Source organism: Heliangelus exortis, chromosome 3, assembly GCF_036169615.1.
Source record: "Heliangelus exortis chromosome 3, bHelExo1.hap1, whole genome shotgun sequence".
In the NCBI taxonomy this organism is placed as follows: domain Eukaryota; kingdom Metazoa; phylum Chordata; class Aves; order Apodiformes; family Trochilidae; genus Heliangelus; species Heliangelus exortis.
In genome coordinates, this window is record NC_092424.1 from 46248394 (window position 1) to 46273743 (window position 25350).

At 35.8% G+C, this 25350-nt stretch overlaps 1 protein-coding gene across 16 annotated transcripts in view; it reads right to left on the minus strand.

Moving 5' to 3' along the window:
- Positions 1-25350, minus strand: part of QKI (QKI, KH domain containing RNA binding) — a 141170-nt gene that overhangs the window by 12721 nt on the left and 103099 nt on the right. For all 16 annotated transcript variants that reach the window (XR_011725201.1, XR_011725200.1, XM_071740457.1 and 13 more), the window contains one exon: positions 296-383. Coding sequence is in view for 14 of the 16 variants with exons in the window: in XM_071740457.1 (XP_071596558.1) it covers positions 296-383 (88 nt within the window). In the remaining 2 variants the exon portion in view is untranslated. The remainder of the gene's footprint in view (positions 1-295; positions 384-25350) is intronic.

The window sequence follows — 25350 nt, forward strand, 5'->3', positions numbered from 1 at the left end:
AAAAAATTATTGTAAAATAGAAAAATCTGAATTAAGGGTTGAATTTTTCCAACTATAACTTTATTTGTAAGTATTTCAACCACGATATACTGCTTAAAAAAAAGGGGTGGAAGGGGAACCTAAAAACCCCCAAACTGATTTAACTTATCTCCAGATATTTTGAAAGCTATCTACTGCTTTGTTGTTTTTTTTACTACCTTACATTGCTACTGTACATGTGCTAAAAAGTAGCTTTAGGAATCAAAACCTGCAAACATTACTATGGCATTGACCCTCAAACTTATGACATGCTTACGTGATTTGATGTTGGCATCTCTGTAGGTGCCATTCAGAATTGCAAGCTCCATCAGCTGCATCTTTTTAAGGCTGTCTTCTCCTTCTGCCTGCATGTGAAAAGATGGGAAGGAAGTCAGGCTTATTAATTCACTAGTGCACAAGATCTGAGGGATGTAGAATAAAATGCCTTCAAGTTTTAACCAAGCAAAATATCTGCTTACCATTAGTCACAAAACCAGTAAGCTTTGTCATCTTTTCCTTAAAATTGAGTGTAAGCTCCTGCTTTCTATCATTAAGTGGTATTGATAAATAGCTTAAAAGAATTTTGAAAACGGCTCATACCATAGGTTATAAAAATAGGGTTAAGTGTAAGCTGTATTTGATAAAATTTAAGGATTTTTTTCTCAAGTTTTAGTAAAAATGTTACCATGCACTCCTAAAGGGATATTCTGAAAAATGGTTATTGGGCTGTAGGAAGAATAGACAGCATAAATTTTAAAGCAAAGACATGATACTCAGTAAAAAGCTCACTTTTTCAGTTACTAACGAAAATATTTCTAATTAGCATATTGTTAGTTTTAAGACCAGACATTTTCTGATGTCTTTCCAGAAATACTCCCATTTATAACAGTCAACTTCCTATCAAGCTGAAAACAAGATTATGATATAGGAAACTCATGAGAGACGTTAGCTTCTACTTTAATGTTTTGTTACCACCTTGCAGCTTGTACTGAATGCCACTGCTGAAATTGTCAGTCAGATGGAAAAGAGGTCAGCTTCGGTGTCAGCAGCATTGCATTCTTCCTTTGCTAAACAGGATTTCTTACATTTTTACCTATCTTGTCTATTCATGCGATGTTTACAAGATATTTGGAACAGCATTATCCAAGTTAATGGGAATGAGGATAACAACATACTGTGTTCTGAAAAATTCACTCTGAAAAATTCAGTCTGATTTCAGCGACTGTTTACCTGTCTTAGACTACAACTCTTAAGATGACTTGAACTACAACTTCCAAGAGTATGAGTGATTACAAAAGAGATGGAATTAAAAGCCACACAACTGTGTGTCCCACTGCAATGGTGAAATACCATCTCAAACCAGAGCTAACAGGATTATCTACACAGTGTTCCAAATGCAAAGGGAAATATTTTTCCAGGCTAGTTTGGAGCAAAATATTGATAACGTACTTTATACCCCCAGCAATGGAGAATTGAATTAATTTACTAAGTCACAAGACAAAAGGAGGATTTGTACCTAAGCAAAGTATTTAGTGTGTGGTATGCTTAAGGACCATCTCCCCTTGCAATGGAAATGTCAACATCTGAATTAAACATCAACAACTTAAAATCAACATGGAAGATGTGTCAACACTAAACTACTTTCAGATGTCAAAAATGAAAGTCCTAACTGTACTGAATTCTTGAACACACACAAAGATTACACATAGTTACAATCTATGTTGTTGTTAAACATTCAGAATATACTGAAAGTTAGACATGTTCTTTTACATATTAAATACTGTGTGACAGATCAAGCTAACATGACTACTGAAAAAGTAAATACGCATTCAATTGTCATTTTAATGACAAACTAATTGTATGGTTAAGTACTGCACTATTCAGAAACCTCAGAAAAACAAAAAGTACTAACAGTGGCATGTTTCATATGACATACTCAGAAGACTTAGAATTTACATGCAAAAAAATTTACTTTTCCAGAGCACCTTTGCTGGTAAACTACCTAGACAATCACCATGCAACAAAACCAATTTCCAAATCTATCCAGAGCTCACAAATTCTTGTACTTCTGGATATAATACCTCATCAAATTTATTTTAACAACAGAAATGTTTTAACACATTGATTCCTCTTTTCCCTTCTTCCCATTTGGGTTATATTTTGTTACAGGCTTTATGCTTAGTTCCTTTTATTTACTATTTGTAAGTGTGTAAAAAAACAACCACCACCTTACAATGTCAGCTGCACCTCCTATATAGTTCCATTAATGTTACTAAAATTGCTCACTTCCTCCAAATAACAGGTCAGGTGATTGATCTGACACCATTAATGAGTCTCAGTTAATGCTGAATCTTATATTCCACTTGCTAGGATAATTTTAGTAACTCTAATCCCAGATTTTGCACCACAGTGAATATTTCCCAAATGTAACTATTTATAGGATAGTAATTTTAGGATAGAAAACATTTTTTGCCTTCTGACATCCCCAAAAGGAGGAGTTATAACAACTTAAAAGCAATAGAAGACAAAGTAACCATAGTTAGGGATCTTTAACATTTTCCTACCTGTCACTAGACTTCCTATGGGAAAAGATGTTGCCATTATATAATTTTACAAAGTAGGATTTTGCAGCATGCAAAGCAGATCTAGTACTTTATTTCTGAGATTTATGTCTTAGCAGTTGAATAACTTTTGATCTTTTAACCAGACTTCAAAATATAGTTTAAAATTTACTTTAAGGACTGCATCAGTAATAATTATTGGGTGTACGACGCAGACCTGTTTACTAGACATAAACACTGCATTCCTGGTATTTTGCTTTACAAAGCGTTTTTTAGATTTCTCTCTTTCTCTAATTCTAAAATCTAAATTATCTACATCTGATTAGATTAATTTATATTTAGAGAGAAAAATTCCCCCACAAACAAACAAACAAAACAAAAAACGCAAACAAAACCAAACTCAATACACTTAAAAAATATCTTAAAAATCTGACCACAAGGGCATCATTCCGACTCCTCCCAGAAGATGGCACTGTTTATTGTACAATACTATGTCCTTGGGACATGGGTGCTTAGCACTTCTGCACCACCCTCCTAGTGCTGCTTGAAATCCTGCTCAACACCCCAAATCCCTCAACATCCCAAATCTGCAAGAGTCACTTGCTACCACTCTGAGGAGTTAAGTCACAGAAGTGGGCAGGACCCTTTCAGATCCGCTGTCATGTCATTTGTCCTCTGGTGTCAAGCCCTGAGCTTGAACGTCATTAACCAGTAGCCAGACCCTCAAAATTCCAAGAGCTGGGACAGAGCAAGGGGTGCATGCTTTTGCCTGCCCTCTCCTCTCACTTCGCTGCTGACAGATGATCAAATGAGGCACACCGATGCAATCTATCTTAGCTCCAGGCATTTCTGTAGGCACTCTGTTAAAGCAAAGAGAGGTTGCATCAGGGATACAAAGGCAATCTCTAAAGGGACAGTACATTATCTGTACAATAGCTACAACAAAGCTCAGTCATTTGTACCAAAAGGAAACTACTTTGAGCAAACATCAATAAGGTCACTTAAAGCCAGATTTGCATTACTAAGTTGAAGCTCAGAGCGATTGACTCAAACCTCTCATCCTCTTAAATCTCCAGTGCTTCCTTGTATTTCATGTACAATATAACATGCAAATTAAGAAAAAAAATCTTAAATGGTATCTTGAAACATAGTTCTTTAAATGTAAGCACTTGCATTACTTGCTGAATACGAATACTGAAGAGAGGCAAGCAGTAAATCCTAATAAAGCCAACTGTGCACAGAGTGAACACACAGCCAGTACTCCTCACACTAGATCAGCTCTACTTGGGCTAGCTGTAGAAGACCTAATGCCAGTGACAACTATCATTCCAAGTAACTTGCTTTCTGATCTTTACCAGAGTAGGATTAATGGTCACAAGATTCAAAATGCTAGTAACAACTACAAGTGCTGCCTACATGAAGTCTCTGGGAAAACACTTTCCAAAATAAAACAATTTCAAATTAAATAAACAGCACCGATGATACTTGATGCCCAGTTAAAACAATCTGGTCTCCTACATTGGACAATACCGTCTACTTCAAGGAAAAAAAAAAAAAGCAATTATGTAATAAGCTATTAGTAGGAGATTGTTCCATGTCATGAAATAGGGAGCTCAAACAAAGCACTCTATTTAATTTTTTTTAATGACTTTTCATTATCAATGTTCATGACATACTTCAACCTCAGATACCTCACGATCCTCAGAGAATTCTTTTGTTTAACTAATGCTTCTGAAATTATTATTAGGCACTTAAGTGCTTTAAATTCTCAGTGCACCCTTAAGAGTATCATACGCTTTAACTTATTTATACACAAAACATACACATACTGGATAGAGATGCTATCAAGGTGGAAGACAGGGGCATACAGATTCCAGAGTGCATTCACTGTGCTACATCAATTATTTCAGATGATGACAGCAGTATTCAGGGGTGACAGGTAGACTGTTATAGTCTGTGTACAGTCAACACTTTGAAGGACATAGTTAATTACAGCACAGAAAGAAATATAATATTTTAAAAGAAAAGAAGGAACAACTAGCACTTTTACTACAGAGCAGAAATCCATGAGAATCCAGTGGACCCACTCAGTGCCCACACTGCCCTGCCAGACTGCTGAAGGACCCAAACTGACCTATATGGAAGGTGACTACAGCCAAGTTAGTTCACAAATCAAACAATCTACTCACCTATATGGCAGTGGGGATACTTTATCCTGACAGAACTCCTTGGGCCTCAGTCCTACACTCAGCTAAGTCTCAGAACATACTCCAACTCTCATTATTAACCAGTGCTGGCAGGGAAGGCTTTTAACCATTTCTGCACAAACATACACGCCTTCCCTGTATGTTGCTCATTTTCCTTTTAAAGGAACTGCTTTGGAAAAAAGAATGAGTTTTTTTTTTTCCTCCTGTATTCATAATAAAATAGATGCACTTATATGGATGATGTTACTGACTTTCCTTGACAGGCTAGCTTCCAAATGTCATGCATTTTACATGACATTTTTGCAATCCTGTCACACATCCCTGCACTTTAGCTGAATTCTTATTAACTGAGCCCAACCCTAGTAATGGCTGCAGACAGTTTTATCTTGCACCAAATGCAGCCATGTCTGGCTTTGGTTAAGGGAGCCTTTGGTTAAGGGAGTCCTTTATAAGTTGCTCCAGGGCTAATTTCAGGATCAGAGCAGGCGCAGCAAGAGAGAAGAGGAAGTGCTGCTGAAGCAAAATGACGGATAAATCAGCTGCGCATACAGAGGCCAAAAAAAATCAGTCTTGGTCTTCCCCAGCCCACTGCAGGAGGCCCTTCCCGTCACACCCATGGAAAAAATGACCATGCAGCCTCAGCAATAAAAGAACACCAAAGAACAGCACTAAACTCCCAAGTACATCAGCAGCAACTTCTCATGCATACTGCCTGCCTGGTTGCCCCACACCATCAGCAGTAGCTAACAGCAGCCAACAAAACCCAACACCTTTCCTGCCAGAGACCTCGGCAGGAGAGACCCCTTCAGCTATTAACTTTTTTCCATGTGCTTTCCTCCTGTTTACTTCAGATAAAGACGTTTTCCAATGACATGTATTTTTTACTAGAGGACAAGAACAGGTACTTAAAACTCTTGTTCAAGAAGAAGGGATTAACAATTTCCACATAGAATACACATAACTTTTCTACCACCATGTACCTGGAAATACACACATTTAAATACAAAAACTTTTATTATTCTATAAACTGCACATCTGTATAGTATAATCCACATGCAATTTAATTTAATACGAATTTTAGTGAAACAGAAGAGCACCAACTGAAATATTTTACTGCTACTGATCTTACCCTTCTTACCCAGGAGGTGCTGGTGCCCCTCAGAGGTCTCTCACCCTGCCTTCCTACAGTGGGTAGCTGCTATACAGCCACACAGCTGCACCTTGGAGGCTTGTGCTGAGACACTTGCTGGACACTCTGGGCTCTAGAATGCTTTTATCTCCCTGACAGAGAAAAATGTTCCACTGCAATTCACTTGTAGATCAGCATGTATTCCTAACATACCATGTGCCAGTCAAACAGCCTTTACACATGAATGTCTCCATTCAGGGACAAAACCTTCCATTATTAATTGATAAACAAAAAACTTCACCACCAATATACTACAAATATCCAGACATACATGAACGAAATAAAACACCCAAACCCCAAAAGATCTAGGACATCAATATAATGCAATATATGTTATAAAAGCTCATAGGCTAAACCATACTTGAAATCCTGAAGCAAAATCTGTTCTAGGTTTGGAAGGTCTTCTTTGGTATCTAAGTTGTTAAAAGACCGAGGCATCCATGGCAACAAAGGAAAGTTTTTAAAAGTATCTAAATACCTCAACTATTAATTACGTACTGCAAGACATAAGATTTCACTTTTGTAAAGGGTTTTCTTTCTGGTAAACTATTCAGTTATTAAGTGTTAAGGAAAATATCCTGTCATCCCTTTCCCTCACAAAATTTGTTTAAGACTTCCAAGTTTCCCATGCCTAGAATGTAAATATTGATATAAGTTGTTGGTAAACATATGTTACTTAAGATTTTCTCATCCTTGATTATTCACTTCTGATGGTGATGGTGCTGAAAGCCTGTGACATCGCCTTGTTCATGCTGAGAATTTGCCAAAGATGTATTTTTGGCATAATTTGGCAACTATTCTATCAACAGAAAAATTTCCAAATTTTTGAGACAAAGTAAAATAAATCAATACTTTAAAGCCACATATTTCATCGAGCCTTGTATGCCACCATCAGTACTGTGTCATCAAATAGGTGGCAACCTATAGCTCAGTTGTTTCCTTTTCAACACTAATGCACACTGCTATGTCTATGAAGACAGGCAAAGATAAATTAGCATCATTATTTCTTCTGGGCAACACAGACTGCTTATCTTCTTCAAAGCAAGCTCTCAGTTCAAATGATATGCAAAGAAGACTGTGCTGTTTCACTTGACAAATTCATTGGTCATAATGTTAAAGATACACTAGAGGGAAAAGTCAGCATATCTTTTTACACTTCTCATCACCTTATCTGACATATCCCTGTTTAATCACGATACTTGGCTTACCAGTAATATTTTTGAGTACCCTTATGCCCTCCCTCCCCTACTCTCCATTTCTGCAAGAAGAATATACAGATAAGGTACAGAAAATCAGCGTGAAGTGCATTTTATAAGCCAGACTGAAATACAGCATCACTGGAACTTACATGTTTGATTCAGTATACACTAAGTACCAGCTGTTAATATATGGGGCGAAGGGGAAATCAACAGTAGCATTCTGCTTGACCTTGATGGATTTTTACATCTGTCCCAACATTTCTTTAGGACAGACGTTAGGGGCTCATATTTAAATCACAGGGTTTTGGGCATTCAAAAAAGAAAGTCCCTTAGGTCAGATATACTACGCACTCAACAGCACTTAATTCCAGAATCTGCTTTTTGTTTAGCCTTTTTTTTCTCCCCTGAATATCATTCCTCTTTGCCTCACACCTCAAGCTTTTAATGGTGTTAATAAAATGAGTGACAAAAATATCTATACTCCAAACAGAGCAGCTCTGTGACATATATATACACACCAAACTCCCAGAAATCCCAAAAGAAAAAAATATTTATACAGTAACTTCTAAAACATTTTCAAACTGAACTACATTATGATTAATTTGTTAGCATGGACATTTGCTAACATTTGTATTAAGATTCAAATGATACAGTTCTCAAAAATGAAATTAGATCTACAATGTCCAAGCCCAGTTAACAAGCTTTCAGAGCTAAAAACTTTTTTTTGTATTTCTGATTATGTAATGCTAGGCATTAAAAATTCTTCTTCACTAGTTATTTTCATTATGAAAGGAGGAGCTAAACCATGAGCACACTGAAAGAGTTGCTACCAGGCAAGCCTCTGGCACTAATTTCACACACACATGCAGTTCTACCAGCAACATCCTAAGGATCATGGACATCCAAGAAATCTCAACAGAGTAAATCAATCTGAACAGAAATCAAACACAATCTATACCTTGAAAGTCTTTATTACAGCTGCTGCCTTTCAAATAGACTGACCAGTGCCAAAACACTTTGAGACTGCACTGACACACTCCACTTACATGAGCAGAAATGCTTTAACCTATCCTGAGCATTAAGTAAATTATGAAAATAATTTAGGGTACTAATTTAGGGTACACAACTACCTATGATGAAGGTGTTTGTTCTAATAGCTATAAATTAGAGGTAGATGTTAGAAATATAATAATTGAACGATTAATTATAACACCTGTAGTTGAGTTTGGCTTAACCATTTTTCCTCTGTCATCCCAGGAGGTTCCTATTCAAAGTTCTAGTTTTATACACTCTGAATGGCTGTAAATTTCCCTCAAGTGCAAAGACTCCGAATTCGGACACAGAGGGAGGGGAGGGGGGGAAGGAAGAATTAACCCGATTAAGGGGTTTCAAAACTACTATTTTGTTGCAAGCTCTAGAAACTCCAGTGCCAGCTAATTTTGTTTTCAGCAACGCTGATGTTTTAGTACATAAACAAAGACTCTCAGTCGCAAAATGGTAATGAAATATGACCCCATGTTTTCATATGGAAAACTTGTCCATTAGCTGCTTTTAATGTGTTGCCACCCAGAAATTAAAACAATAATGAAAATCACATTTTGTATCAAATTTATAGTATTGGAGAAAGAATGTGAGAATTCTCTCTTTAGAGTAAGAAAAGAAAACTAACTACTGGTGATGAGGAGTACAAAGACAGTTGTGGTGAATTAACACTCATTTTTCAAGTGTACTTTCTCTTATGTGTTTTCATCAAACACAGGATTCAGGGCAGCAGACTACCACTTGGGAATTCAAGCTGCCGTAGTAACTTTTAAGAGATTTTTGTTTTCAGCTTGAGATGTCCTGAAAAGTAACAGTGACCAGTTAAAATAAAAGTAATGCATTACAACACAGAGTAAGACCACAAATGCTTAAGCTTTATCCAATTATAAAATGAAGGTACTCAGAGAGCAGTGGTTTTCCAATAGCTTCTTCGAGTGCCACACTTACTGCTGTAGTCATATTTTCAGCAAGAAGCATGATGGCTAAAGGTGATTAAAATAACTGTTTTTTGCATTTCATCTGTGTTTTATAAAACCTTTGCAAAGTTTTTTTTCCAAATAACAGAAAGTGAAAAGGCACAGTTTTGTTGACACCATTTTTTAATACATACATGCAACCCCTAAGGGTGGAGTAATCTAATGACTGTTCAATTTAGAATTCTGTATAAAGCTACCCTCTAGAGAATTTTGGTTTTTAATGTAAGATGCCAAAAAAATTCAACCTAAGTTTTACATTTCTAGTCCATCAGAGAAAATGCTACATTGAAAGTTTAAGAGGACTGATGTACTCACTATAAACTTTTGGTAATTCTCAACAGCTGCTAAAAGTGAATGAGTACTAAAAGCTTACAATTACTTCCAGCTGCTTACATGTATATAAGTAAACAATAGCTCTGTTAAATATAATATCATGTGTGCCTTAAGTACATTTTACTGATATTCTAATACAAATGTTACTGTCTAAAGACAGAAGTTTACTCTTCCATAGATGCCACAAATGCCTCTACTGGTCTTGAACTCTCAGAGCTGAGAAAGTTCAGAAGAAGGGAGTAGCAGCATTCCAACTAGGCTGTTGTCTCCCTCTCTTGTACTGCTGGCTAAAACCTGCTTTCACACAGCCTAAAAATACAGAGAAGTGAAAAAATGAATTGTGTGCACTCCCTTTAGGGGACAAATATGTCAATCATATGACCTTCCGTTTCAAGGCTCAAGCAGCTCAAGGCAGTGTGTTGCCAGGGAGAAGGCTTTCTTTGCTATTTAGTGAGCTTTCTTTTCAAGCTTTTAGAGAGCAGCCAACGCTTATTTTCCAGCGACAGGAGCGAGGACTCAGCCCTGCCTGGCGGAGGCTGCCACAAAGGGCCTTTGAGAAGCGCTGCCCCTTCCCGAGGGAGCTGCACCACTGAGCCCACCTGACCACCGAACTACATTCCCTTATTCACAAACAGAGCTGTCACCTGTGGCTACCCCACGGGCAAGTAATCCTCCTTCCTGCCTCAAGAATGAAAGGCAATTGATTTCTGCTGTTGAAGGCTGCTATTAGGAGCCTGTGCTGCCGAGCAGCAGCTGTACCTGTGCACTGAGTTGTCCATCAGGTAAGAGCATCAATAATTAGAGCATTCATTTGATGACACACTGACAAAAGGCAACCTGGACTCCAGCTAGCCCTGAATATTTACTCATGCTGCCCCGCAGGTGCTGAGGGAAGGCTTTCTTCTGTCAGTTTGTATCATTACTTCGTTTCTATATAACTTTGGCATATAAATTTTAGAAGATTTATAATGCAAAGTCTCCTATGTTTAGCCAAAAGACTTCTGACATTTGTAAGTATTACAGAAAAATATACGTTCAGTAGACTTTCACTTTGTAACAAATTCCCTTATTCTTAGCAACTTGAGTTACAAAATATTAGTGAGTTCTTAGTATATCATTAAAAACCATCCAATATACTTCAGTTTGTGGTAACTACTCCAGAATAGTGGAAGCAACAATAATTTGCCTTTTTTTTTTTTTTTTTTTTTTTTTTTTAATGCAGTCACATAATTTTCCAGTGTAGTCATCCAGATTAATTGAAATATATGGAAGTCTTATTTAAATTACTCGTTATAGTTCTCGGGTAAAAAACCAAAACTTGAAGCTTGACTAAAATCCACTAGTTGTGTTAAAGAAAATTAAACCAGCTTCTCGTTTCAAGATACTCCACTCTGGCTTTGGGATTTTATCACACAGTTAAAGGTCAGTGTTTAAAATCCAGACTTTTACAAGAATCACCTATTTCTCACATTGTACAAACATGAAAGAAGTTTCTTCTGACACTCAACTTTGTGCATGAAATTTGCTACATGTTTTAAGGGCACATTATAAATCCTTAGTATTAAAATTAGAAGACTTTAACAATATATTTTTTTAAGTATTAGTAGGAATTTAAAGAAAACCCCTTACATTCAATTGCAGTAACAATACCTTTCCATTATTCCCTTATATACGTATTTGCACAAGAAATATATATTTGAGACATTTATATATATACAGAGTCTGAGAAATTTACCTATCACTGTTACTGTTTAAAAAACAAAACGAAACACAACCCAACCCAAAAACCAACTCCAAATAAAATAACAAAACCCCAACCAAAACAAAAAACCCAACACAATAAAGAAGTTTCCATAAAAGTCAAGTCTGGGGTAAAATCTACACTCTTTTTTCCCCACCCATGACTGTTCAGATGTCTTGCATAAGTAACAGAATCTACCACCTCTGTATGTGGGTCCTGTCTCAGAACTGTTATCTCTTACAGGCATCTTATAGGTAACAGCAGATCACACACTGAAAAGACACTGTAGTAAAACAAAGATGATGAAGTCTTCTATCCAGAAGTGACTCAGATCATGAGGTTTCTGAATGTTAACAGAGTTGAACAAGAGAGAAATAAAGGACTGGTTAACCTACTGGAAAAGTCCTCAAAGAAATTACTGGCCAGAATTTTTTCACCTCTTCTTTCCCCAAAACGCTACATTACCATAATCAATCAATTAGCCTTTTAAAATGTATGATAATTAAATTAATCTAAGTGATAAAACAATTAAGTTCTTCACGTTTAATTTTCTGTCCTAGAATAAGAGAAGTATGTATCAGGACTATCTTAAATAATTAATTTCACCATCTTTCCCTGATGCTCTACACAGTAATTTAAAAATCTGCCTCCTCAGCAGAAACACAAACACTACACTTAAATAACCATTTAGTAGGACTCACAGTATACATTTGATCAAATTTCACTGTAAGTGAAAGGCTATACTGGGACAAAAATAATCAAGATTTCTGTGCTTCAATACATCGCTGATTTTTGCATATTTTATGGTGTTGTATCAGAATAGCTTGCTACAGACTCTTGATCAGATATTACAACAAAACTTAATTTCATAATCTTCCTTTTTCATTTTCTAAACAGCAGAGTACCTGAATTGTGGCTAAAACAGACTGCAGTCCTAGAACCACCCTGCATCAATGGTGCCATGTCATGCTCAGGAAACAGCTCTTGGTAGATTAATCCTACAATATGTAGCCAGATGCATCATGTAACAACTTGTCAGAGAACCAGTAACCTAATATTAAAAAAAGAAAACCACCCTAACAATACTAAACTGCTCATGTGGTAACTTACTTTCTTCCTAAACATTCACCCTCAGTGCCTTGCCCATTACTCTGACTCTGTGTTGTCTTGTCAGCTGCCTGGTATCAATGATATGCAATGTCCACTTCTTTTCAGAATTGTTGTACAAGCCTCAGATTTTCTCATTTCTAAATTTCATCCTTGACTGGTGTTCACATCTTTCTGTATAAAGCTGTTTAAATGCTGTTCGGACAGTGTGGTTCTTTAAATGCTTAATTGTTCTAATCCAATCATTAGGAGAAACCAACTCTTTCCATTTAGATATTTGAAATATGTCTAACTAAACTATTTTTCAGAGACTGCAGAATTATAATTTCATATTCTAGTAGACAAGGTGCACAGTCATATGCAAAAGCAGCTTAAAATAAATTTTCTACAACAGAATAAATCACCTTAGTCCCTCTTAATCTCTTGAACTCTGGAATCTCATGAATATTTTGAAATAATACCTATATTCACATATTCTCTAATTTTATGGATTATATACTTATACGTAGCATTTTGTATTAAAACCCTCCCTTACTGTGTCTAAAGTTTATACACTGAAAAAAAAAAAAAGAAAAATCAAACCAACCAACAACAACAAAAAAAAAAAAAAAAAAAAAAAAAAAACAGAAAAGTACAATTAAAGCTTTCAGTTAACCAGATGTGGTTTAAAAATTAAGAAGTAAACCTAATAAGCAATGGAAAGTACATTATCTGAGAGCAAGTGGAGGATATTAATTTACTCATCATCAGTGGGAAGAGACAAATCAAGTTCTTTTCGATAAGGCAGGGAAATAGAGACCACAAAGGTCCAAAAAGCCTGAAAAGCTAGGGCAATTCTGAAGCAATTGAAATAAATGGAAAAATTAATGGAATTTTGTCTCTGGAATGGGGAAAAATAAGCTGCTGTGTATCTGCACATGATTGAGGTGAGAAAGCTGAGATCTTAAAAAAACTGAGAACAAAATGAGAGCCAATCAGATGGGAAATTTACAGAGAATAATTTGAGAACAAACATGTTCAGACAAGTTCATGTAGAAAATACAACAGAGTTGATGCTACAGTGTAAAAAATTAAAATGCTATATTAAGGGTTTTTTTTCCCAGGCTATAAATTAGTTCTGGATGATTAGGCTAAGGTTTTGAACTGCTGAAAAAGAAGTCAAAAATTACTTTTGAAGATATAAAAAGCCTCTCAACTGGTACTCTTGCGGTACTTTAAGCCAATTTAACTGGCAGTGGTCACAATCCTTCTCTTTCTTTGCTGTTGCTCTCCAGAATCCATGACTGAGACATGTCAATCTGGTAATCTGGCAAGACCACTTATTTATTTTTTATTTCAGTTTTTAAATCTGAGTAGTTTTCTGCCTCATCATAAAAGCAAAAGAGCTCACTGCAGGCTCAAATGTGTGCCAGCATAAGGAAGAAGAGATTTGAGGGGGGCTGAGACCTCCCCTGTGCAGAGCTGTCAACTGACTCAGCTGCACATGGAATTAGTGTCTTAGTCTTGCTAATTTTGAAGCTCAGTAGTCTAGTTTCCATGCCAGAAGCACAGATTTTTCCTTTCTGACTAGAGTACACCACCTGACAACCAAATGTGTTGTTTTCATATTAAAATATTTAATTTCATGTTCATTCCTCTTTCTCCTACAATATTCTTTTAAAATTTTATTTAGAGTTTCTGCCTATTTCTCTTAATTTAGAATTATTCTCCTTTATGATTCTCTTTTTTTATGATGACCTTCAGCAAAGGAAATAACCATTATAGCTTCTCTGACCAACTGTACTAATCATGCTCTTCTAGTAGTTACCTTAAAATATGTGAGGTATGCTTCCTCCATTTGTAGATTTGCTTATCAGAAGCAAAGGCTACAATCTCATTTTCTTTATTGCTGTAGCTTTCTATATGCATTCATGTCTTACAGAGACCTTTGGTGTTTGCACTCCATATTCTAAAAAAATTGAAAAGCTAACCAATTTTAAATCTCTTCTGAAACGTCATCCTAAACTGCTAATTTTTACACCTTAGACCACCACCTTTAAATCCATACCAGTTAAATAGTATATCCAGTAGTTACAAAGCTCTATGTTAACAAATTGAAAATAGGGCACAATATGATAGTATGGGGATCCTATAAAAATCCATTACTTTATTAATATTTTTTCCTTTTCCTGTATTATATTCTTCTACAGAACTATTGTGATAATTCTTGATTTTGCTTGGTGAAGAAATGTATGACTTTGCATGATGCATTTTACTGTCATGTCTCTTTAGCATAGCAGTATATAAGCACTATTCTGATCTGGAGTTCAGACACCAGCAACACTGCTTCTGTTTTCAAAAATCTTACAAATTAGTGAGCAAGTGAAAAGAAATGCAGGCAGAAAAAAACTGTTGGAATCTAAATAGAAAAAAATTAAACAGTGCCTCAGCTGATGCAAAATAACTGCAGAATGGATAAAAATAAGAGAATCTATCAGAAAAGAGGAAGTTCTTGAGAAGTAATAGATGCTGCTCTACTAGTTCAGCAGAGTGAACGTTTTTGATTCTCTGGATTCTTGGACCAGCAGGAACCAAGAACCCTAGAAATGTAACAATTACCTAAATGTTATATAGCTAATTACCTAATATCTCTATATTTCAACATTTAATCTGGAAAAAAAAAAAGTAAGAAGTTTAGGCTGTTTCTGAGCTCCTGCTGCCATTTATTTCCACCTCATCTCTGCAAGTCAAGCATGAGAGAGGAGAGGAAGAGGGCACAAGACCTGAATAAAGATTGGTCCCAGTCAAGCCCTGCAACCTATGGAACCAAAACTCTGAAATGCAGTGAAATCCCAGAGTATGAAATTTGAAAACGCTAATATCAATAAGCTCTTTTTTTCTTTACTGCTTGGTTTGTGTAAATAGCAATGACTTGCAGAGCTGCTGTAAGCTATTGGTACTATGGATCTAAGCGATGCAGTTAGTTCAATCCAGTATCCCCAGTAGTTCTCTGTGCTTTTCTATACTCCAGGGTTTTTTTAACTGCTGTTTATGTCAACATCCCTCATGCTTTCTATTTCATAAGCCATTTCACAAGCTCTTAGGTAATACCTTTAAATTTTGCTATTGCCTTCTACAAACTCAGCTAAAAAGGAGAGGAGGATCAAGTCTGATGAAATCAACTCCCTGGCAATTTTAAGCACACAGACTCCAGAGCACAATTAATGAGGAACCAATATTTCTCCAAGTAACTTTAAATGAACAGCTAAAATTCTGAGTATTAGAAATGGTAAATGCTGCTCTTGTCTTCATCTAATTTCTTTGGAGAGAGTTCTAAAATTTCACAGAAACAGTACCCTGAGGCTACCAAACAGAGTTTCAGCTGCATCATTAGTAACAGTTCAGGAATTTGTTAGAACTTAACAGCTGTTCAACTACTGAATCACCCGCACAAATTTACTGTTTTCCTTTGCTAATTTACAGGATTTCTGCTAGTGATGTAAGATTATATCAAGGAGTTCTATGCATAATTTTACTGCTTTAAACAAAAGTCTAAATTACGACCATTACAGCAGCACTACTATCTTTTTAATTAGTTCTTCCACCATATCCTGATAGTTATGGTGAGTGAAGATTTGAGATACATATTAAAAAGTATCACAAGGAAACAGTTAAGCCTTAAGCTATATATCCAAAACAAATTCTTTTGGGGAAAAAACACTGCATATTATTCCATTACATGTCCTTGAATACATATTTTTAAATCTCATATAAAAGTATTCCAGCACGTATGAGCTTCCCTATTTTTTTAAGTTACCAAACCTAAGTGGGCAGGAGTACATTACTGCACGATTCCAAACAAGCCCTGCAAAACACCGATCATGTGTTCTTAGTACTACATCTGACTTCTTGAGCACAAGTGAAGGTTAAACAAGCATAAGTGATGTTCATCACTTGAGGCATTTGTGAAAGCACCAAGTCCATCTTCTCACATTTCAATAGCATTGGTGCTGACAAAGAAGTCAGCAGGTCAAAGCCCAAATCCCTTCAGAGAGAAGGCAGGCCTGAGCTGGGAAAACATTTACATGTGACCCGAAAAAAAACAGTTCGAAGGGCTATAGCACCTTATTTGTTTTCCAAAGAAACCTTCCATGTCCTCCTCCCCTTTCAGAAGCAGATTTGACAAGTGTTGTAATAAATATTACATGCACAGAGGAAAGCTGAAATCAATAGCAGGTTAATGTTTATTGAAACAATACGGAGAACCATTTTTAATAGCATTACTTGAAAACAGATCTAATCTAGCAAAGGAAATTCAATTTATGTTTAGAGCAATCAGATTTTGTTTTTTACTCCAGGGATTTGTTGCAAACTCTGTCTCTCAAAATGTGCTTACTGTACGGTATTTTGCAGAAACAGTTTAGCCTTAATAAGCTGATAGTCTGCACGGGAGCATGGATCAACTTATTCTCATTAAGAATGTAAGCAGCTTTCTAACAGCCTTCTTTGCTGTTCAGCCTATGCCAGAGAAAGCAGGGATCTCTCCTCTAAAACTCGTAATTTATGAGTTTATTCAAACCCGCCAAATTGCTTTAAGTAAACGCCTCTTATATTTGAAAATTCCCATGGCAACTCATTTAGTTTGGCAGGAAGGCAGACCCAAATTCAATCCTTTTATCCTCCAGCTAAACCATTACAATGGTAATTCTGCTCTGACACTCTGAAGAGACTGCTAATTACTGTACTCCGGTCCCTAGACAGATTTCCCATTCAGATTAAAATGGCTGTGTACGGCACAGAACAGTAGCAACACCTTTATCTGCGGGAAGGGATGTACTCTCACACGATGGCCTTTCACAAGTGAGGCTTCAAGACTGCGAAGACAAAGGATCTTCTATCGTCTAAGTCGTGCAGAACAAACATCGAGAAAGGAAAAAACCAAGGAGTATGACGGCAGACAATTGACCCACTAACTTCAGCCTTTGCATTACTGGAGATACTTAGTCACCTCTCAAATGAAATTAATTCATCTTCTGCTACTGCTATTATTTACTGCATGTAACTGTTCCAACTACAGATCAAGGAAGTACCTGAAAAGCTACTGAATACTGTGTCATCGTGTGTATTGTGTCATACTGAATATCTAAGTGCCCACTGTCTCACTGTCACCAGAACGTGGCCATTTTAAAAAAGCCACCCAGGTCCTTTTACAGTGCTATATTTAGAAGGGTACATGGAGTTTCTGTGTTAATGCTTTTTTTCTTTTTCCCCCTCTGTCAATTTGAATAATGAAAAAGTGAAGGAAACCAAAACCAATGACCCCTCCCTTGCTTTTCTGCCCCAGCTGTTCCAGTAAAAGGTAAACAGCAGCTCAATGGTGAACAGAATAAACATTTGCTGTGTCTTGAACCAACATTTATTATATTGGAAAAGCCTAAAACCTGGGTTAATTTTCTCTTCTAGAAAGAACGAAGATCGTGATCATGCCATCTTACTTTGCTAAACACCACTAGGCCATTTTGGCACTGAATCTGAGGACTATTACAGCATTTCAGGACATCATCCATGCCAGTGAGCTGCACTTGAGAACACGTGTGGCTGGTTTGCACAAGGCTTCATCAGTTAAAAAAGTCACAGGTGGTTAACCAAACATTTATGTTAATGAAACAAACTGAGTAGTATGGCGACAACTGCAAAAGTACCTCATAACCCTTTTCAGGAGTGTAAATATCACCTTCAAAATAACCTTTCTCTAAACAAAAAATTGTTAATTTTCTCAGGAAAGCCTTTCTCCTTTTCTGTAAGAATCAGACTGAGACACATTATAAGGTTAGGGTACTCTATGCTGACTGGCTCCAATAGAACCTTACTTCCCACCTGACCTCTCAGTATTAGATTTAATAAATAAACTACCTTGAATAACTTTTTTCTTCACCTCCTTTCACCTGTAAAATCCTTAAGATTAGATAAGTTCTACTATTTCCCTAAGTATATAAAGGTTCTGCTCTTGTTCCCCTCTTGTTTACAACCCACAAAAGAAATTTATTTCTATGCGTTAGTTAAATCTTTTTAAATCCATATATGAAAACGGTTTCCTCACTCACGAAAAAAAAAAGGTTGAGACTGTTATCATAAATATATTTGCTAAACCTTTTTCTACAGTGTTCAGAGATACATTAATAACAATGCACCTCCCACATTATAAAAAATGCTCATGTCTACAGATTCTTTTTTTGTTTTTGTTTTAAACTCCAACTCTTCATCAGCTTTGAGAAATAAAGAAAGGATGCCACAAATACCAAGGATGCTTCAAAATAATCCCATCACTTTATTTAAAACTTCTATGAAAAAATTATCATAGAGAGGCACACTACTGTGACTTTTATATGATATAGCATGCCCAGTACAGTCTGTTATTAGGATATTATATCCATTGGTCCATTCAGAAACAGAAGTAGTAGGTTTTTTTTGTGGTAGTTGACAGGGTTTTTAAATCCCTTTTCCTGAGTGCTGAAGATCTATTAGACTCAAGTAATTTATTTAAATGCTTTATATTTTTACCCTTTCCCCCCCCCCTCATTTACACTTGACTTTTCATTTGCTTCACTTGCATGTTTATTAAGCTAAACATTTAATTGGCATTTCCAAAAAGCAAGTCAGTCAGTGAGGAAAAAGAACAACCTGTTCAATAGCATCTTTGATCAGTTCATGTTTTCCACTGCTGACCCTGACCTGAGTAGCTCATAGTTAATATACCTAAATAATTTAAAAATTTTTACATGACCACTATTTAAATGGTTTAAAGTACTATTTTAACTTCACATGGGTGACACTGGCTTTTCACTGAGGTGGCCAACTTGTCTCACAAGCTATCAGCATTTGCTCTGTAGTATGACTGCCTCTTGCAATGCTCTTCACAAGGAACAAGGTTTCAGACATGTATGCTTGTGTTTATATATATATATATACATACATATAAAAACCCTAGCTGAGCTTTCTTTACACAATGCTGGTTATTCTTGTATTTATCATCACCTTTTTATTCTGACATTTCAAGTGAAAAAAAAAAAAAGTCTGCTTCCACTCAGAGGTCTCCATTTACTGCCATAGGCAAAGAACGTATTTCTACAATTAAAATTGTTTTGACATTTTCACATCAGAAAACACTGTTGCAGCAAAATGAGATCTTCAAACTAGAAGTATTGTATTAGCTTTTAAATCCTCAGGATGTACATATACATTGTCTTTTTTTAAACAAAAGCATTGCAATTTGGAAAAATAAGCTGAGTTGTCATAGAAGAAATACTCAATTTAGTTGTAAATATATAAGTCCAATAAGTATCCATCACAAGGAAGATAACTGTAATATGCCTAGCATATCTAGAGCTGTATGGCAATCAAGAAAAGCAACAGTAATAATGTCTCCAAAATGCTTAAGAACATGTAAAGCATCAAATCAAAGCCACATGAAAAGAATGGTGTAGCATCCCCAAACATTTCATGGATGAGATGAAATCAATTAGACTTGATGCTTTCCGAGTCATTTCAGGGAACACAGAACAGAAGTCCAAAAGCTGTTTCAGACACATTCTGGAACAAGATGACAGCAAGGAAGGAAACAACAGGTGTGAGTGTAACAGAGTTACACTTCAACAATAAGCTGCTGTAGGAAAAATGCAGTGAACCGTTGCAGGAAATGTTATGGCCACTGGTTAAGACAGTGTTTTGAAAGGGAAAAATTGGAAATGTAGCTGGAAAAAGGCCTTTTGTGAACGATACAGAACTAAGAGCAACTGTAAGAGCCAGGACAACAGGACAGGAAAGGCATGCTCTGGTTAGCATCCCTACGCTTGGGCTGTATCAAGAGAAAAGGAAGGTGATACAGTATAACATCAAGTTCTTTTCATAGGAAAAGGAACCAGGATTTGAATCATGATCGTTTTCTTTTTATTCTTCTGGATCATGAAACCCTGATACACACAGGACAGATGTTCTCTGCCAGAAACTCAACACATCTATGTTCCTTTGGGGAAAAGAAACTTTTGTCATCAGAAACACAAAAATGCTCCTGACAAAGTTAAGGAAGTGTAGCCATAGGCCTGAGGCCAAAGACAGGGAAAAAATTACCTAATTAGTTACACATCTAAAGGGTGACCTGATAGAAAAGTATGAGGGTATGTATAGAGGAACATTGAAAGGATAATTGGACAAGATTCCCCTTCCCAAAAATCAACAATAAGCCATTATTTCTATGTTGTTTAGTATTTAACTTATTTGTGCTGGTAATACATGGTAACAATATTAATGCTTTAGAGGAATGTAGACATGTTTACTTATTTCTACACTTACAACTAACAAACTAAGTCATTTTTTTCTGAAATTACCCAGGTTTTTTTATAATCAGTAACAGGCTAGTGTCCTAAAAACTTTTGAAGACAAAGCTTGATTTTTCTACTTTTTGTATAAGTTTCCTTTGAAATACAAGCTGTTTGGAAAAGTCACAAAGGAGCATTATTTACTGCTCTTATGCCAGGTAAGGTATTCTGCTAATAGAGGGTTTTGATTAAACAGGATTTTACTTTGACAACTCTGCAAAAGAAATTATTAAAGTGAAAACCAAGCTTATAAAAAAATCAAACTGGTACCAGGACACCAAAATGAGTAAGAAGGGGCTGTTTTTGCTTGTGACTAGAGCAACCTCTATAAGAATTTATTGAATCTAGTAAGAGAAGCCATGCCTTAAACCACAGGTGCTTTCCATTTAATGATATTTAATCATGTATCTAGTTTCCTTGGCTTACCTTAACTTTAAAATTGGGTTGAAAGGGTATGCAAGATTCACATTTGGAAATAAATTTTTAAAGAAGATTAAAATACAGTAAAAATAAATAAAACCAGCACCTAGAGTATGCAGGGGATTATGTCTCAACTACATCACAGAAGATGCTGATTTAGCAAAGATTTCTGAGGTTTCCAAATCAACTTAAGACTTTTAGTGAAAGTAAATTTCTGTATTTCAAACCCAAACCATTTATCATTATTACCATATCCACATGATTGGGCAGCTTACTTTCAAGTTCCTTTAAGTAACTTAGGCTAGAATTTTTAGTAGAGTTTGTATACCTCAGATGTACAAAGTACTATTAATTTTAATGAGATCTAGTTACTGGACTCAGGATCTTTAAAAAAAAAAAAGAAATTAAAAAAAAAATCCCAGCAACAGTAAGTAGTGACACAAGTTACTATTTAATGATGTTTAACATTTAAACATTGGGTCTACTAAGAAACAGATTATTTTTAGCAGCTGCAAAATATGTAGAATGTAAAATACAGCATAGTAAGAATAAATTGTGCTGTTTATCAGTTTTACTGTCTTACATGCTTCACTTTATTTTCTAAGAACTGTAGTATGATTTACACAGGAACAAAAGAGGTAATTTTCTCAAGCAGTACTGTTAGCATCCCTTAAGTCTGCTCAGTTGACCACAAGTCCTAGGTAGGTCTGCAAAACTGCTCATCTTCCCCCTTACTTTCTAAAGAAGACAAGACATATCATTTAGTACTGGTTTTATTAAAGCTTTAAAGTACAAAGGCTACCCTAGCTGGATATCTATACATATTTATTATTTTTGAAGCTACTCAACATAAATATTTCAATAAGATGTAGAATTTACATGAAGGCTTAAGCAACAAAAAAAATTCCAACAAATTTCTAAATTAACTCTACTTTGAAATCAACGGAACCATTTCTTACTAGCACAACTCCCTGTATGAACACTGAGAACTCTTCAGAATTTTTCCTACAATCTCCAGTCTTGCAGGATAACATAAAGTGCTTATTATTCTGTTTCAGGACCACTTGCAAAACTAGTTTGCCAGAAACAAATTAGGATTCAAGTAACGACATTTCATGTAATTTTTTAAGTAAACATTTACACCTCAGAGTATTTTACAAATCAGTAAGGAGTTACCACCACACTTTACAGATGAGAAAGTTAACATTAATTTAAAGATCTTTGCTAGCATAGGGGAAAATAAGTGCTCCTATGAACAGAGGAATTCTACAACTCTGATTTTTTTATGTACCTTTTTTGAATCTGATTGACCTTTGTATCTTCAAAAGTAACAGATTTCCCTGAAGCTTTTTTCTCTGATGATTAATAAAGCACTTTGCAGAGTTCTCCACTACCCATGAAGACAGAAGCTCCTACTGCAAGGGTCACTAAAGTACCTCTCTACAGCTCAGTCATCTTCTCTGCAAATCAATCAGCAATTTGAGGAATGACTACTGAATACAGGCCTTGCTTTTGCAGGCTTAAGATAAAACAGTATTCATCTCAACACTACAGCAATAGTCTGTGTGTTCCAAATGAAATACTATTAAATGAAAAATCAGATTTGCACATTACTACCATTTGTTCTACAGTAGGTTAAAAATGTGGAAGAAATTCAGACATTCCCCTTAGCTCCCTTAGTCTTTTGTAATTTATTTTTCAAGATAAAGCAAGCTGTTACACACTCTCAAACAACTTTCATGCACAACATCACAGAATGATTTCAGTTGGAAGGGACCTTAAAGATCATCTAATTCCAACCCACCTGCCATGGGCAGGAACACCTCCCACTAGACCAGGTCTAAAGCCTCATCCAGCCTGGCCTTGAACACTTCCAGGGGCATCCACAACTTCTCTGGGCAACCTGTTCCAGTGTCTCAGTCTTCATAACATGAAGGTTTTACTATTCAACACATCTCTGTTGAGAGCACAGACCTTGATTATAAATTCGAATAAACTAAGCAACCGAGCTCTCATTTCAAAAGTCTGAAACTTTTCTTTAAGACCCTAACAGCTACTGATGTACTCATTAAAAACTAAAAGCTCAGAGCAGCAGATACAGAAAAACAAGGCCACTGGCTGACTAACATAGTCAAAAGGGTTAGCAAAGAACTAGAACTGCCTAACTTGCATAAATTCCATCACTACAGCATTCAAGTGTCCATGACTACATATGACAAATCTCTGTTCCTTCTTCTACTTTAACTTCCCAACACGTCATTTGCTTGCACTAGAGTACAGCTGTATCAGAGTAGTTACTGTGGTTCCCAAGAAAGCCAGAGTAGTGAAAGTTTAAATTTTGTTTTCCAACTAGGATACATAAGCTAGAGAGTGACAAAATCCCAAAGAAGCCACTTCTAAGATGAGAGCATAGTGGTGCATGCAGTTACACAACTGAAAATTAGTTTTCATCAAAATGACTACGAATGATCTTAATGATCATAAGACAGCCAATTCCAAATGGTGGTTCTGGTGGCCCGTTTTTTGAGTTTGTTTTTTTTTTCATTCTCATGAAAAAAAAGGAATTGAAATTTACATTATTAGAGACTAGAAAATTATCAACGAATAGATTTATATATTCACAAACAAACTTACTGAAATTCCTAGTATCTGCAGTTGTGTTTGGTCAAAAAGATACCTCCACATCTTCCAAACCATTTATTACAGGCTGTAATACCAAAGGACTGGATACATAGTTTGAGAGACCCCTGACCTTTTCCTAAGATTTGCTGTTTTCAGATTTCCTTCTATCCAATAATTTTAAGTGATGTGTAATTAAAACACGTTTCATTTTCCAAACCAAGTGGAATAGATTAACAGAGGCTAAGTGGAAATATTAAAAATTAGCTAATAGTTGTACTACTGAAGATGTAGATGGTAGTTCTGGTTTCATAAAGTTATTTTCAAAAACATTGTATTAGGGATAAGGCAGAGCTTTACTTAATAAAAAAGATATATAGTAAAGAAAAAAATATTAAAACATATACCATTTCTAAAAACACACAGACAAAAACCTAAGTACTTGATGGAGTCTTAAATGATTCTCATAAATAACTGTGTTCTAAGCAATGCAACTTCCCAGTAACATTTCACCTAGTCTTTCACTTTCCAGGACAGTTTGCCAGTTTCCAGTTTAATCTGAAGTATATTACAAGTGACCCAGTCCAAAATTATGCAAACTAGTAAAATAGTTATGTAAAATAGTTAGCTCCCATCTCATATATCATGCTCACCTAGGTTTCTCCTGATTATAGGGTCCAGAATATTTTCATGTTATAGCCTTAGCCTACAACAACTTAGGAAAGAAAGAGAAATCTTATTAGAGCACCCCTGGAAGCTCAAGCATTTCTGTACTGTTTTAAATAAGAAATACTCAAGTTTTCTATCAAATAGTATGTGAAAAAACCTGGGCACTCTTCCTAGAGTTAGAAATTTCCTGTGTTCTGATATCAAAATAGCATAACATAGAGCAACTTATTGATTATAATCAGTCAGCATTAAACCACAGATGTTTGCATGACAAGCTTTACTTTTGTATAATTAGAAATCTAGATTTCAAAACTATCACTGGCAATAAAGAATGCTTTAAATAGCTGGAAAAGTGAAATGTTTACCAGTTACTTCACACAAAAATCTTTGCCATTGCTGAGTTCCTTCCAGAAACCACTGCCAAGACAACTTCTCCATGAAGTGATCTGACTTCCTTACTACAGTCTGTTTAAAATTTAGTATAAAATTGCGTTTGAAGTGCAGGACAGAAAAAATCCCACATCTATTATTTATACTGTATCTTGCACAGGATTCCTAATTCCATAATTAGTATTTCCTTTACTTAGGTCTAAGACTGTGATTTCAAGGAAGAAAACACAAAACCCACTGTAATCAGAAATTAAGGATAAGGAAAGTAATGCATGGGTACTTTGTTGCAGTTTTCTCATAATCTTTATCAAGATTTTATATGAAGATCCCAGTTTACAAGTTCTGCTACACCACATCAACAGATGGAAGAAAAAAAAAATAATAAAAAAGACTACAGGAAACACTCGAAAAATAGCCAAGCAAGTTTTAAAAATGCAATGAAGCATAAAAAAAAGTTACAAATACCACAAAATTAATTACCAGAATAGGTCAATGTAATTTTTTCTTCCACAACTATGTCTACTA